The sequence below is a fragment of the Gopherus flavomarginatus genome, chromosome 20, assembly GCF_025201925.1.
Source record: "Gopherus flavomarginatus isolate rGopFla2 chromosome 20, rGopFla2.mat.asm, whole genome shotgun sequence".
NCBI lineage: Eukaryota > Metazoa > Chordata > Testudines > Testudinidae > Gopherus > Gopherus flavomarginatus.
The window spans coordinates 25,503,097-25,516,818 of record NC_066636.1 but is presented as its reverse complement, the minus strand read 5'-3'; the positions used below and the strand labels follow the sequence as shown (position 1 = coordinate 25,516,818).

At 45.7% G+C, this 13,722-nt stretch overlaps 1 protein-coding gene across 4 annotated transcripts in view; it reads right to left on the bottom strand.

Annotated features, from left to right (window-relative positions):
- Positions 1–13,722, bottom strand: part of DAP3 (death associated protein 3) — a 31,455-nt gene that overhangs the window by 3,478 nt on the left and 14,255 nt on the right. For 2 of the 4 annotated variants that reach the window (XM_050930107.1, XM_050930105.1), the window contains 9 exons: positions 12,377–12,478; positions 9,134–9,242; positions 8,752–8,844; positions 8,143–8,273; positions 7,560–7,640; positions 6,139–6,297; positions 3,899–3,958; positions 1,969–2,058; positions 764–881 (listed from right to left, as the gene is read on the bottom strand). In XM_050930107.1, the coding sequence (XP_050786064.1) occupies positions 764–881; positions 1,969–2,058; positions 3,899–3,958; positions 6,139–6,297; positions 7,560–7,640; positions 8,143–8,273; positions 8,752–8,844; positions 9,134–9,242; positions 12,377–12,478 (943 nt within the window). The remainder of the gene's footprint in view (positions 1–763; positions 882–1,968; positions 2,059–3,898; positions 3,959–6,138; positions 6,298–7,559; positions 7,641–8,142; positions 8,274–8,751; positions 8,845–9,133; positions 9,243–12,376; positions 12,479–13,722) is intronic. The other 2 variants (XM_050930106.1, XM_050930108.1) reach the window with 2 other exon arrangements.

The following is a 13,722-nucleotide window of genomic DNA, read 5'->3' as shown; positions in this document are numbered from 1 at the left end:
CCATGTGGCAAGTGTATATGTGGGTAACTAATGTCTCCCAATATCATCATTATAATATTAGATGTGCTGCCTCTGCTCTCCCTCAGCATTATGCACTCAATATACTTTTCTAAATCTAGAGAGCTATAGTATAGCACTACTAGTGTATCTGTATTCTTACCTCAAAATATATCCACAAAGCTCTTGTGAAAGAAAGTGGAACATACATCTCAATGGCATCCTGATCAGCCTCAAATGCAAGATCACCTCTACATGTAGATTTAACTATACACTGTATAGAAATGGTTCGATATAATTGCTTGAGAATGTTGAAATGTTTAAGCATGTCTCTAAAAAAAGGAATGTACATTGCAAGATACTGCAATGCTATTTTCTAATTAATTATAACCCATAAAATATTACCTTCATTTCAGGATCTAAATATGACCTTTTAAAAAAAATCCATTGGGAAAAGAAGGTTTGTGTTTGATGAAATATGCCTTTCTTTATGCTTGGTGATAATGCATATGTTTATTATGAGGGCATCGTAAGATCTAGATTGTCCCTACTCCTTTAAATTCTTGGATTTTATAAATACAATAGGTAGCTTTACTGTTAGCACTTAGCTTTAAAATCAAGAAGTTTCTTGGTTTGGGTTAACAGCTGGAATAATGGTATGAAGGGCACAGAGCTCATCTTTCTCTGTCGTGGAGATGGAAGTTGAAAGTACTGCAGTATATGCAGCTGTCTTCATTCCGTCACATGGGAGGGGGACAGAACTCACCTCTCTCATGTTGAAGCCACTTGCGGTCAAGGTAATACTGATAACAGCTCTCAAACTCTCGCTGACTGTAATTGGAAACCTGGATGGGAATGAAGGGGTCCAGTGTGTCGAAACCTTCCTGGAAGGGAAAAGTGAAACTGTGAGGCAGACAGAAGGAATGGTCTGAGCTGCGGAGAGATAAGGCACAGCCTAGCCATGAGCAAGCTTAAGTAGAACTGCTTAAAAAAAGAATAGCTCTATGGTTCATGTAACCCAGGAAGGCAACTAAAATACAGAGATTAAGTGAACTCTGAAATACGCCAGTTATTTGTGCAGAAGCAGGCTAATGAAAGAGAAAAAAGCTGAGAATGAGAAGTCAGAAAGCAGGAGCACTGGGGCAGACTCGGGTGGACAACCTGTTTCACCATGTTCAAAGGCAAGTTCCCCCCATCCCTTTCACACAGGCCAAGCTGAAGAATAAGACTATGATGAAGTTAGATAAAGAGTGTAAGGAACATTTTGAAAGATATAGAGGTTGGTAGCCACATGGTAATAGGACCATCCTAACCCATACCAAAGTACGCAGTTGCGTAGGACACCAGGAAATTTGGTGCCCCAAATTTCCTGGTGCCCTGCGCAGCTGCGTGCTGCTCCAGCCCCTGCTCCAGCTCTTCCCCAGGGCCTCCGCCCCTGCTCCACCCTGTCCCACCCCAGCCCTGCCCCCACTCCCCTGAGGTGCCCTGCACTCACCGGTAAGTAGAGCGACCCAGCCCCAGTCTGCTCCGCTCCTCTGACTCCCAGCCACACCGCCGGCAAGTGCTGGGGGGCAGTTCCCCCACCACCAGTCTGGGAGCCAGGGGAGCAGAGCAGGCTGGGGCCGGGTCACTCCACTTCTCGTAGGAAGTGGCCAGCCCCGCTTCCCCTTGGAGCTAGCGCCCTCCCCCACCACATGGAGGCTTGGGGCGGGGCCCCACACAGCCCCACCCACAGAGTCCTGGGGCCCCACACAGCACCCCCACAGGGGGGCTGCGTAGGGCACCAAAATAGCTAGGGATAGCCCTGAGGGAGACTGAGCCAAGCATAAGAGACAGCATGCAAGAATGACTGAACAGTGCAAGACTGATTCAGTCCATCGTATCTACTGAGGAGGTAGGTCTCAAACCAGTATTATTATTTCCATTGCTTTACATGTATCAATGCAGAGGAAGCCAGAGGCCATAACTCACCTTTCCCAGCAACTCATGGGGCAAATAAGTGGAACGTGGTTTGAAGAGAGAGCCTGTCTGGCTAAGAGTGGTCACAATGGCACCTCCATTCTGAAACACAGAGCTGTATTAGAAGGAGCCTTAGATACAGGACAGATACCTCACCTGTCTAGAATCATTAACTGTCTTCTGTGATATCCTGCATTTTCCTTCTGGATCCTGTAATTACCTTTAGTCCCAGCTTCTCCTAGACAATGTGTGGAACAGAGCAGAAGTACTGGCTGTGAAGAGCACCCAACTACTCTAGTTCCAGCAGGATGCAGGGCAGAAAGCAAGGAAGCAGCACTGGTTCTTGGGCAGCTCTTCCCAGGAGACAGTGCTGAAGGGAATGGGACTGATTACAGAGACTTCAGGATGGGAGTGAAGTAGTTATAGGATCTCCACACTACCTCTATTGGGAGAAGCTGGAACTGAAATAGCTTTTTCACTAGGTGGCACTGTACAGAATCTGAGAAGAGGCTATGATGCAGTGGTCCCCAACCTTTTTGTGGCCAGTAGCACATTCATGTTTTCAGAAGAGTGTGGCGGGCACCAACAATTACTCACATACAGGGCCAGCTCCAGGCACCAGTGGAGCAAGCACGTGCCTGGGACAGCACATGCTATGGGGCGGCATTCCTCCCATTCTGCAGAGTCAGAGCGGTTTGTTTTGGTTTTGTGTTTTGGGTTTTTTTGGTGCCAGTTCTGGGCAATGCAGAGAGAAGCCGGGAGGACAGAGAACACTGGCGCCCACAGCCTGCAGCCCCAGAGTTCTCTGTCCCCAGCAGGCAGGGTGCCGCGGCTTCTCTCCCCTGCTGGGCACTTGGCGGGCGCCATGGTGCCCACAGGCACTACGTTGGGGACCAATGCTATGATGGCTTCCCAGTCATTCCAGGCCTGGCCATTATGAGCAGACATTCAGCACAAAATAAAAAGCAATCTGGAGGCGATAAAGCAGGGGTGGGCAAACTACGGCCCACAAGCTGTTTTAAGCCAGCCCATAAGCTGCACCACACGGCTTGGCCCTGCTCTGGCCAGGGTGCTGGGTTGGGGGCCGCACCATGTGGCTCAGCCCTGCTCCAGCACTCCTGTGGGCTGCAGGGTCAGGACCGCACCACGCAGCTCCCAGAAGTTGTGGCATGGCCCTGCTCTGGATCCTACACACTCCAATGGGAGCTGCAGGGGCGGTGCCTGCAGATGGGGCACTGTGCAGAGCCGCCTGGCTGCGCCTTTGCGTAGGAGCCAGAGAAGGGACATGCCACTGCTTTTGGGAGCCACTTACTCTGAGCCTGCGTCCCCTGAGCCATGCCCCAACCCCTGCCCCAGCCCTGATCCCCCTCCCACTTTCCAGATCCCTCAATCCCAGCCTGGAGCACCCTCCTGCACCCCAAACCTCTCATCCTCAGCCCACCCCAGAGCCCACACCCCCAGACAGAACCCTGCCCCGATCCCCCTCCCACTTTCCAAACCTCTTCAGTCCCAGCCCACAGCACCCTGCTACATCCCAAACTCATCTCCAGCCCCACCCCAGAGCTCGCACCCCAACCCCTATTTGGTGAGAATTTATGGCCTGCCATACAATTTTTATTCCCCAATGTGGCTCTCGGGCCAAAAAGTTTGCCCACCCCTGCAATAAAGTGAGGCTTCTGTTATGCAGTCAAGGTTGTTTAAAAAGCTTTCAACTGAAACATCTTTGCACCACATTCTTTAAAAGCTTTTCCTGTAATACAACTGTCAGTGAAAGGAAGAAATGGAATAAGTGTAAAACTACTAATCAGAGGTAACTCCCCCAAGTCACACAGCTCTGTAAATTCCCAATAGGAAACCCCTCAGAAGGTCTCAGCTCTGGACGTCAGCATTTAGCTCTGAACATTGTGCAATGACTTGCCGGCAAGCCCACATATGCACTCACCCAGTCATTCACCACCATCTTCCTCAGATTGTGGACTAGCGTCAGTTCCTCTGGAGATACCTAATGATGATAGAATGTCGGTGATTTCTCCAGCCAGCTGTACCTGTCTCCCAGTTCCTCTCCCACCCATGAGGTTCCTTTGGATGCTTAAACAAGCAAAAAAACCAGAGCACAACAGTTTAACAGTGGCTGCAGTGCAAGAACTATTTGGAGCTTCCTTCAGAGATGCCATTGAGATTTTTAGGGGCTGTCCGAAACACAAAGCATGCACAGGACGAAGGCAGAAGCTTTTCCATAGGCAGCCACCTGCCATGAGATCAGTTTCTGGGAATGGGATACTGGTAAGATGATCCATTCCATGCCATACAGGCACTACTAAATTTGAATTCATTAGCCACATGGCAAACATAACCTGAATTCATTTGATTAAGGCGATTATGTCACCCTTCTATGGGAAAATCTACAACTGAGCAAAATATTCCACCTATCAAGAACCTCAAAGAGCAGTTCTGGTGTCTCAACAGACTAGCACTATTATTTACTCTTAACCCTTCTCAACTCAGGACTTCGACTTGCTTTCCCTCTCTGTAGGCCTGGCATCATCCTTGATATCAGTCTCTTCTTCCACATCTCCTGTGTCTGCAGATCTAGTCATGTGCTAGACCTACCCCAGGCCCTAATCCCTTCTCACCTGGACTATTAAAATTCTTAACGTAAGAACAGCCATACCAAAGGTTCATCTAGCCCAGTATCTTGTCTTCTGACAGTGACCAATGCCAGATGCTTCAGAGGGAATGAACAGGGCAATTATCAAGTTATCCATCTCTGGTTGTCCAGTCACAGGTTTAGGGATATCTGCAGCATGGGGTTGCATTACTGACCATCTTGGCTAATAGCCATTGATGGACTTATCTTCCATAAACTTTTCTAATTCTTTTCTTAACCCAGTTATACTTTTGGCCTTTACAACATTCCCTGGCAATGAGTTCCATAAGTTGACTGTGCATTATGTGAAGAAGTTTGTTTTAAATTTGCTGCCTACTGATTTCATTGGGTGACTCCAATTCTTGTGCTAAGTGAAGAGGTAAATACCACGTCCCTATTAACTTTCTCCACACCATTCATGATTTTATAGACCTCTATCATATCGTCACCCACCTTACTTATTTCTTTTCTAAGATGAACAGTCTCAGTATTTTTAATCTCTCCTTATACCGAAGCTGATCCATATTCCTAATCACTTTTGTTGTCCTTCTTTGTACCTTTTCCAATTCTAATGTAACTTTTTTGAGACGGGGCGACCAGAACTGCAGGCAGTATTCAATATGTGTGCATACCATGGATTTATATAGTGGCATTAAGATGTTTTCTGTCTTATTATCTATCCTTTTCCTAATGGTTCCGAACATTTTGTTAGTTTTGTTTTTTTAAACTGCCACTGCACACAGAATATGTTTTCAGGGAGTGATCCATGACAATTCCAAGATCTCTTTCTTGAGTGGGAGCAGCTAATTTAGACCCATCATTTTGTATTTATAGTTGGGATTATTTTTTCCAATGTGCATTATTGTGCATTTATCAATTTTGATAAGGCCTCTCCAAATCAATGAGGCTACCCCCGTCCCACCTTCTCCCTCATACTGACCTGGGTTTCTTTGCATTTCAGGATCCAATTCAAAATTGCCCTCCCTGTTTTTGAACCCCTATACAAGGTTACTCTCCTCACATCTCAGCTAGATTCCCCCCCACTCGGCCCCGCCTTCACACTCTCAGCAGTGTAAGTGTGAGAACTTTTTCCTCTGCAGCACCTTCCACCTGAACCATGCTCCTTGCCTATTTCTGCCTCAGTGACTCTCCAATTCCTTCAAAATCCAGACTGGAAGCCTCTTGTTTGCTTATATCATGTAAATGCCTTCTTCCTTTGCTATTATTTACCACTGTCATATTTAACCTCAAGAATTTTGGAGAAGCAGATTGTATGAAAATAACTATACAAAATAAAGCTGTATATTGGCAAGGGTGTTGAGCCAAATGAATGCTCTCCTGTTCTTGGTTGTGTGAAGTCATTCACTTTCATATTCTGCATTGCAGAATCCTCTGAGTTAGAGAAGCTGGTATATTGTTTATTACTGCTAGAACTTAACAGCCCTGGAAACAATCATCATCCAAAGGTGGAACCAAACCCTCCCCTTAGGTTTCTCCATTTTTGTTAGCCACAAGAAAGGAAGGTAATTTCCTACAGCACTTTTGTCTTTCTTCCTCAACGTTGTCCGTCCCCAGAGAGCATTGATTCCATCTACCGCCACCAGAAGTCTAAATGAACCAAGAGGACTCTGCTTCTTTAACTCTTTCAGCACAACCCCCACAGCATCACTGGCATTCTTCACTCGAGTTAAACCCTACAAATGGATGGGTACACAACATTAGCAAAGGGAGAGAATGCAGGCCATGTGCAATCAGGAAGCCTTGACACCAACGTGTCTCTGAGGAGCAGAAAGATGAGACAGGAGAGACCTAAGACTCTGTCCTCTGCTCCCAAAGGGGCAGCGTGGTCTAATAAATAGATCGAGAATAGGGATAGGTGTCAGCAACTCCTGAGTTCTAATCCCAGCCCTGACACAGACGGTGTGTGTGTACTCCTTGAGGGATCTAGTTCCATGCTTCAGTCTTCCCATCTGCAAGGTGGAGATAACAACCCTTCCAACTTCCCAGGACTAATGCTTGCACAATGCTTTAGAAGCAGTAAATATAGTTCTTCTTCCCATTCCCTTCACTGGGCTTGCAGTGGGGCAAACTGCCCCACTCCCTGTGAGTGTGGGCTGCGACAGGCCAGGGCACCTGTGCAGACAGGGAGCCAATTAAAGAAGGGCTTATTGTGAGCCAATCAGCGCCCAGAGTGGAGACAGCCAATCAGGGCCAGGCTCAGCCCTATAAGAAGGCTGCCCAAGAGGGGAGCAGACAGTCTGTCCCAGGCCTTTGATAGGGGAAAGTCAGTCTCCCAGGGTGGAGACTAGCACCGTGTACAGTGCAGTGCTGGCCGGGCTCCGGGAGGCTAGGGAGCTTGAGCCTGTAGCCTGCCAGGCTGCAGGCCCTGGAAGGAAGGGCCTAGCGGGTGCAAGGGGCCATACAGGAAGCAGCCCAGGGAAACAGACAGTCGGGGGGAGAGAAGGAGGACAGCAAGGCTGCTGCCAGAGGGTCCCTGGGCCGGGACCCAGAGTAGAGGGTGGGCCTGGGTCTCTCCCTTCTCCCTTTGCAATACACCCAGCCACTGGGTATAGGGAGCAGCCATGGTACTACACCAGATCCCTGACACAAGGGATTGGATTCAGAGGGCGATTGGACATGTGGCTGGGGTGTTGGAGTGCTGATCACCGACCCCCGGAAGGGGGTGCAGATGCACTAAGGGGCACTGCTGGAGGGCAGTGGCCTTGAAGAGGACGCTGCCGAGCAGGGAGCAACGCGAGTCCAGAGACAGCAACTGAGGGCAGAAAGACGGATGGGACACCACCAGGAGGGGGCACTCCGCCAGACAGAGCTAATTCCCAGAGTCACCAGTGGGAGGTGCCAGGTGGTGAGTCCCAACCCCATTACAGGGCTCATATCTCATTTTCATATTATTGACAGGTTCCAGCAATATCATAGGCAGTTGTCATTCCCTCACCTGTTCCACCACTTCACCCAGTGGTCTGCCCTTCTCAGTGCTTTCCCGTTTGCTCCACATGTATGTCTGTTGTGTTTTTATCTGTGATAAAAGGAGAATTGGGGCAGGAGGTACGGTAACTGAACACAGATAGAGAGTGTGAACTGCCAAGCTCCCACTTCAGGGGAAACTCAACAAACCTGGGCAGTAGGAGCCCCCACTCTGCTCCAGAGGTGCTGGGAAAGATAGCTGCAGAAGGGTATTTCTTGGTGCAGCATCCCTCAGTGATATAATGACCAAAATCTCAGATCTCCCCCAGTGATGAGACCCCTTTGCAAACACAGGGATCTTTAATGCATTTCCAACCCCACTGAAACGTACATCCAAATAAGTTACATGATTAATGATAAGTTATCCAATGTGAATGCACATTCACCATCAACCCAGGAAATACTTCTCAAAAAAATGAACAGATCTGTGGACCCCATTCCACTGGAGAGAGTTTTCAAGGGAAGGAGCACATCCCCATGAAATTTCCAGAAGAAGCTGTTCCTGTAGGTTTCCCCTGGTTCCTAATCCAGTGGGCTCAATAGAATCTACTGACCTCTTTTAAGAAGTGGTCATTTGAAGTTTTGAAATTCTTAAGCCAGGTAGATGCTTCCAGAGGCTGGTCAAACCGCTCTTTGTTATAGGAGGACTGCATAAGCTCCCTGCAGTTCTTCACCCAGAGGTGAGCTGTGAAGCAGAAACAAAACGAGAAACAATTGTCCTGTTTAGCTAAGAGTAACTGCATGCTTTCTTTCTGGACCTTTTCCCTCATTCTGTATTCACTAAAGGAAAACCACTATGCCATATAATGAGTATACCCCACCCTTGGGGATATAGCCACACAGCAAACATTCACCAGGATTTCGCCACAACCTCCAAATGTAGCAGGATCCATAACTCAGGGGATCCATACCAGATTGACTAGTTTGTACTGACAGAGCATGAGGGGGTGTGTGTGTACGCACGCACGCACAGGGGAAACAACACTATTCAATGCCTCTGTTTTCTTCTCTGTTTTACTCTAACTTTTTATATCCCAATCATGGGAAAACCATGATGAATAAAATTTCCCAGTCTATAATATCTTCAGCTGCTTTGCCTTCCCTGTAGGTTAGTTACAGCACACAAAACATTATGCATTCAGAGGTATCACCCGAGTACTTACCATCTGGAATATGCAGCACCAGCCAGTCCTGTTTTGCACAGTAATGAACAGCATGGCACAGCGTCATAGTTTTCCCCGTTCCCTTCTCCCCATCTCCAGCATAAACAGTCAAGGAAAACCTCAGACGGAGAGTCTCCAGGCTATGGATTTTTTTTTTCCCCCTGCACACAGAGGGAGATGGGATTCTGACCTCATGTTGGGTGGCATGGGTCAGCCTCCCACCTTCCTTAACTATGTGAGGAAAGGGCATTGGTGGGGAAGGTGGGAGGCTGACCCATGCCACCCAACATGAGGTCAGAATCCCATCTCCCTCTGTGTGCAGGAAGCTCAGCTGCTCTTATTTAACTTGCATTCTAGAGCAAGACAAATGAAGAAAGGATACAGATAACATATCGGATAGCTGGGTGGGCAAAGTTGGTGTTTTTCAGATAACCAAGGAGTTCTAGAGCTGGTTTCCGCACCATCAGGCAGCTTTCATTGAACGTCCTCATCTGACAAGAGACAGCAGAGGAACAAGGAGCCACATATTAAGCACACATCAGCAGCTCCTACCCTGATTATGTCTGAGTTATACAATAGTCTTTCAGGGCTGCAGTAACACCCGCCCTGACAGAAGTGTCCTGTACTTGTGACACAACCCCTCCAGTTTGTATCATGACCTTCCTTCACCTTTTCTGCTCTGTCTTATTCAGAGGCACTTTCCTGATAAGTACCCTACAAACTAGATGATCACAAAGGTTCCTTCTGGCCTTGGAATTTATTAATTGCTTCCACATTAACATGTTACAGAGATTAGTTTAAAATTCATACTTACTAGTAATGCTATAAAAGAACTAACCAACTTGAAAATCCCAATCTCATAGGACCTGCCAAGATTGGAACAGACCAATTTATTTTGATTTACAATATATTCAAAAGAGCACCTATCAAGGGCTATAAGCATCTTTGCCAAATAGTAAACAATCTACTCCCTGTCTGAAGTCTGAAAATTATCAGCTACACTAAACAATACCTCTGCCTGCCTGCCTCCCTAAAGATGGAACTTGCAACATGCCCTCAAGTCCAGTATCCAGTGGCCAATACCCTAAGCTTCAAAGGAAGAAGATAACCACCTCAGTCCTCAAGTCCTCCTGCCTTAACGCTCCTAAGCCAGTTATGCAATGCTGCACATGGTAGGAAACATCTCCTTACAACCCTTGAAGGGATCAGAGGATGTCTTGAGGCCCAAGATATTCATACTCCCTAACCATGCACTCTGATATGGCAGACTGGAAATTCTGCAATAGCTGCATTTAAATTTTAAAACTAACATTAAAAGAACTAAATATGAAATATGTGCCAAGACAGAAGCCCATTTATTTTCATACTATGGGTGAATTAAATTCAGTAAAAAAACTTCCATTGACTTCAGTGGGGCCAGGATTTTACCCCCAGTTCAATTTTACACAGCTGTGTAGTTTGTTCTTGATGCTTCAGATTTTTCTTTCTTGACAGTGCATAAATGCATATCAGAAGGTTGGGTAACAGAGAAGGGAAGCTTCAGATTTTGGCCACTTAGTGCCATTTGCATCTTTTGGCAGCAGAGAGTGCATGAGAAGCACTTTGGAATTCTGGGCTATACTAGTTTACAGTGGATGTTTGTGTTGTCATTTTTAGGTTTCACAGTCAGCAACTTATTAAGATGTACAGGACAGTTGGCACCTTTCCAAGGTGGTATTTCAGGCAGTTAGCACACTCAGGAAGACAACATTCTTTAGTTACATTTGGTTCCCATTTCTAAGGTTTTCTTCATAACCACAAGTACTGGAAATTATTTTAAATGAACGCTTAAATTCTGGAGCACAATTCTGCAATAAAGGATGACTTGACAGTGAATTCTGCAATCCTGGAGTATATCGGACACTGTTGCAATCTTAATATTATACTAGTAGCTGAAAGTAAAATGATCAATGAACACAAAGTTTTCCCACTTCAGACTACTGTTGTCACTACTTTCTTTTTTCCTTATTTTTCCTTGTACCATATCAGAACTGTGACTAATGGCAGATGTTGCTTAACAAGCACACAAACGTAATTCACCTGCATGTACATTGTTATAAGCTACATTATATGAGGAAGAACCATTTGCCTTAAATGTTTCCCAGCTGGAGACTTTTCTCTGCATTTAATTAAAAAGCTTGAATTTAAATTTAAATCTAAATAAGCAAGGCAAACATAAATGGCAGTCTATAATGAGCTTTAATTGCTACCCCGATATAATACGAATTTGGATATAACACAGTAAAGCAGTGCTCCGGGGAGGCAGGGCTGCGCACTCTGGTGGGATCAAAGCAAGTTCATTATAATACGGTTTCACCTATAATGCGGTAAGATTTTTTGGCTCCCAAGGACAGCGTTATATCGAGGTAGAGATGTACTAGTTTTCTGAAAAGAAAAAAACTTGCCCAGATGTTTAACTGAGCCTTTAAAAGGCCACAGTATGTAGTTTACACAAACCATAAGGTTTGTAACTTACTCGGTTGCTGTATTATGTTGGGAGCACATACACTATTATCTGCACTCAGATGCTATCAGGAACAACAAGGGCCCAACAATAAACCAAAGCCAGGAAATCGATACTGAAGTATTAATTACAGCACAGCATGAAGAGAAAAGCCATGCAAGTGTTAAGAGGAGGAGACCCACTGTGCTCAGGCATAGGATGTTTCACTGAATTTCTTGGAATATTTTAACAGGTGGCGTTAGGTGCCTTGCTTCCTTGTCATTGGTTCATTTACATTAATGATTCAGAGATCATTTCTGAGTCCAGAAATGCATTTTAAACAGTATGCGATAGCTGCAGAGTAAACCCCACCAGAGTGAGATCTGTGTCACAGATGGAAAGAAAGAGCAAGATATTTTTTGCTGATCTAAAGCCATTTTATGAGCAAGTCTATTTTACACAGAAATGACACCATCCAAGTCCCCAAGAGGGGTTGTGCTCAGACAGTCTGGACCCATAGCACATTACAGACCAGGGGTCAGCAACCTTTCAGAAGCGGTGTGCCGAGTCTTCATTTATTCACTCTAACTTAAGGTTTCACGTGCCTGTAATACATTTTAACATTTTTAGAAGGTATCTTTCTGTAAGTCTATAATATAACTAAACTATTGTATGTAAAGTAAATAAGATTTTTAAAATGTTTCAGAAGCTTCAATTAAATTAAAATGCCGAGTCCCCTGGACTGGTGGCCAGGACCCGGGCAGTGTGAGTGCCACTGAAAATCAGCTTGCGTGCCGCCTTGGGCATGTGTGCCATAGGTTGCCTACCCCTGTTATAGACTCATAAGTTAGAGACTGAGGAAACTTAAATCACATCCCACTAATCTCCACTCCCCAGCCCCCTTCCACTATGCAAAGCAAGATCAATCTTTTCTCAACCCAGCACCCTCCCATGGAAGGATCACTCATGACTGTATGCCATCACTGCCAAAAGAAAATCCAGCGTTCTGTGGACCCAAAACAACTGTGTTCTTCTCAGTGAAGGTGCCTCAGGAATGTGGGTGCCTGCTATCCCTCATATCACAGTTCTATTACACATCCAGTGCTTCCCCACATCTCCCCAACCAGCGCTGAAACAGAGTACCTGCATTTGGAAGCGGTAGGGCAGTCCATGTGGAAACACCACCTTCACCTCCTGGAGGGGGATGCTGTAGTGTTGACCCTCATGTTGCTCTGCATGGTTGGCCTGTGAAGTTAAAATACAAATTGTAACAACCATGGGTTGCTGAACTCTAGATGAGCCATCACATCTGTCTGTGTACAGAGGTTCCCTTAAGAGTGGGGTAGTAAAGTACAACCCAGGCAGAATAATCATCATATTGCTCAGAGTCAGAATACACTTGCTTCTAGGTTTTATTTATTTAGCAGTGGTGGTGGTCCACAAAATGGTTTCTTTTACAGTGGTGAAGTATATGCAAGTCTAGAAGCAGCAGTGCTTCCTACTAGCAGTAGCACAGTCCAGGGTGTCTCCTGGATTCACAAAATTTTTTTTTAATCAGTTTTGATCTAGACAAGTCAATCATACCTCCACCCTATCAAAATATTATTTGGGGATACACACAGGGACCAGGGCTGTTAAGTAAGAAGGTGCCAATTCTACAGTCTTTTTTGAGCGTTTAGCTTTCATACTGTCGCCTCAGTGCTGTTTAGTGAAACTTTCCTGTAACCAAGCATTTTAACTTCTAGAGGAAAGTTGTAGAATGAGGTGGGAAGATAAACAACAGGAGAATCTGTACAGTAAGAAGTGATCCACAATATGGACAAGCTTGAGGAACATGGATTTGATTCATTAAGAAGCATTGGCTGCTGTTGCCAAACATATCAGACATGTGCAACCGGAATGCTGAAGCCAGTTGCTTGGCAACATAAATCCTAGACCTAGGACAGTGGAGACAATTCTTGCCATCTGGGCTCTTCTGTGCAGTCTATAGAGATGGTTTGATCACATGACTGGATCATCTGCATGCTGCTGTTTCCATAGAGACCTCAAAGGAATCAGCAGTGCAAGAGACTCCAATTACAGAGGCAGTGGAAAAGCTCCTCAAAGACTTATTTCATTCATTTATTTCACTTCATTTTGTGCTTGAGAGAAGATGAGACTACAGCTAGAATTATAAAGCCTGTAGGGTGTGCTGGGCTATTTTTTTCCCTTAATAGGCAATCTGGGGAGGTTAGTCAGAAAAGAATAACCCTGAAGTTGAAATTAATGGTGTCCGATGCCAAGTTCACCCACATCTGAGCTGCTGCACTACATGGCCCATTTCATTTGTACAGCTGCAGAGAAAGAATCGATACATGTTCCAAAGAGATTTCAGAAAGGGTCTTGGCCCTGTTTTGAAGGTTTGTTATTCACACCCTAAAGCAGCAGGGAATAGCTATTATGAAGAACCACCTACTCCCTTCATTCCCACTCGTAAGTAGCATATGATC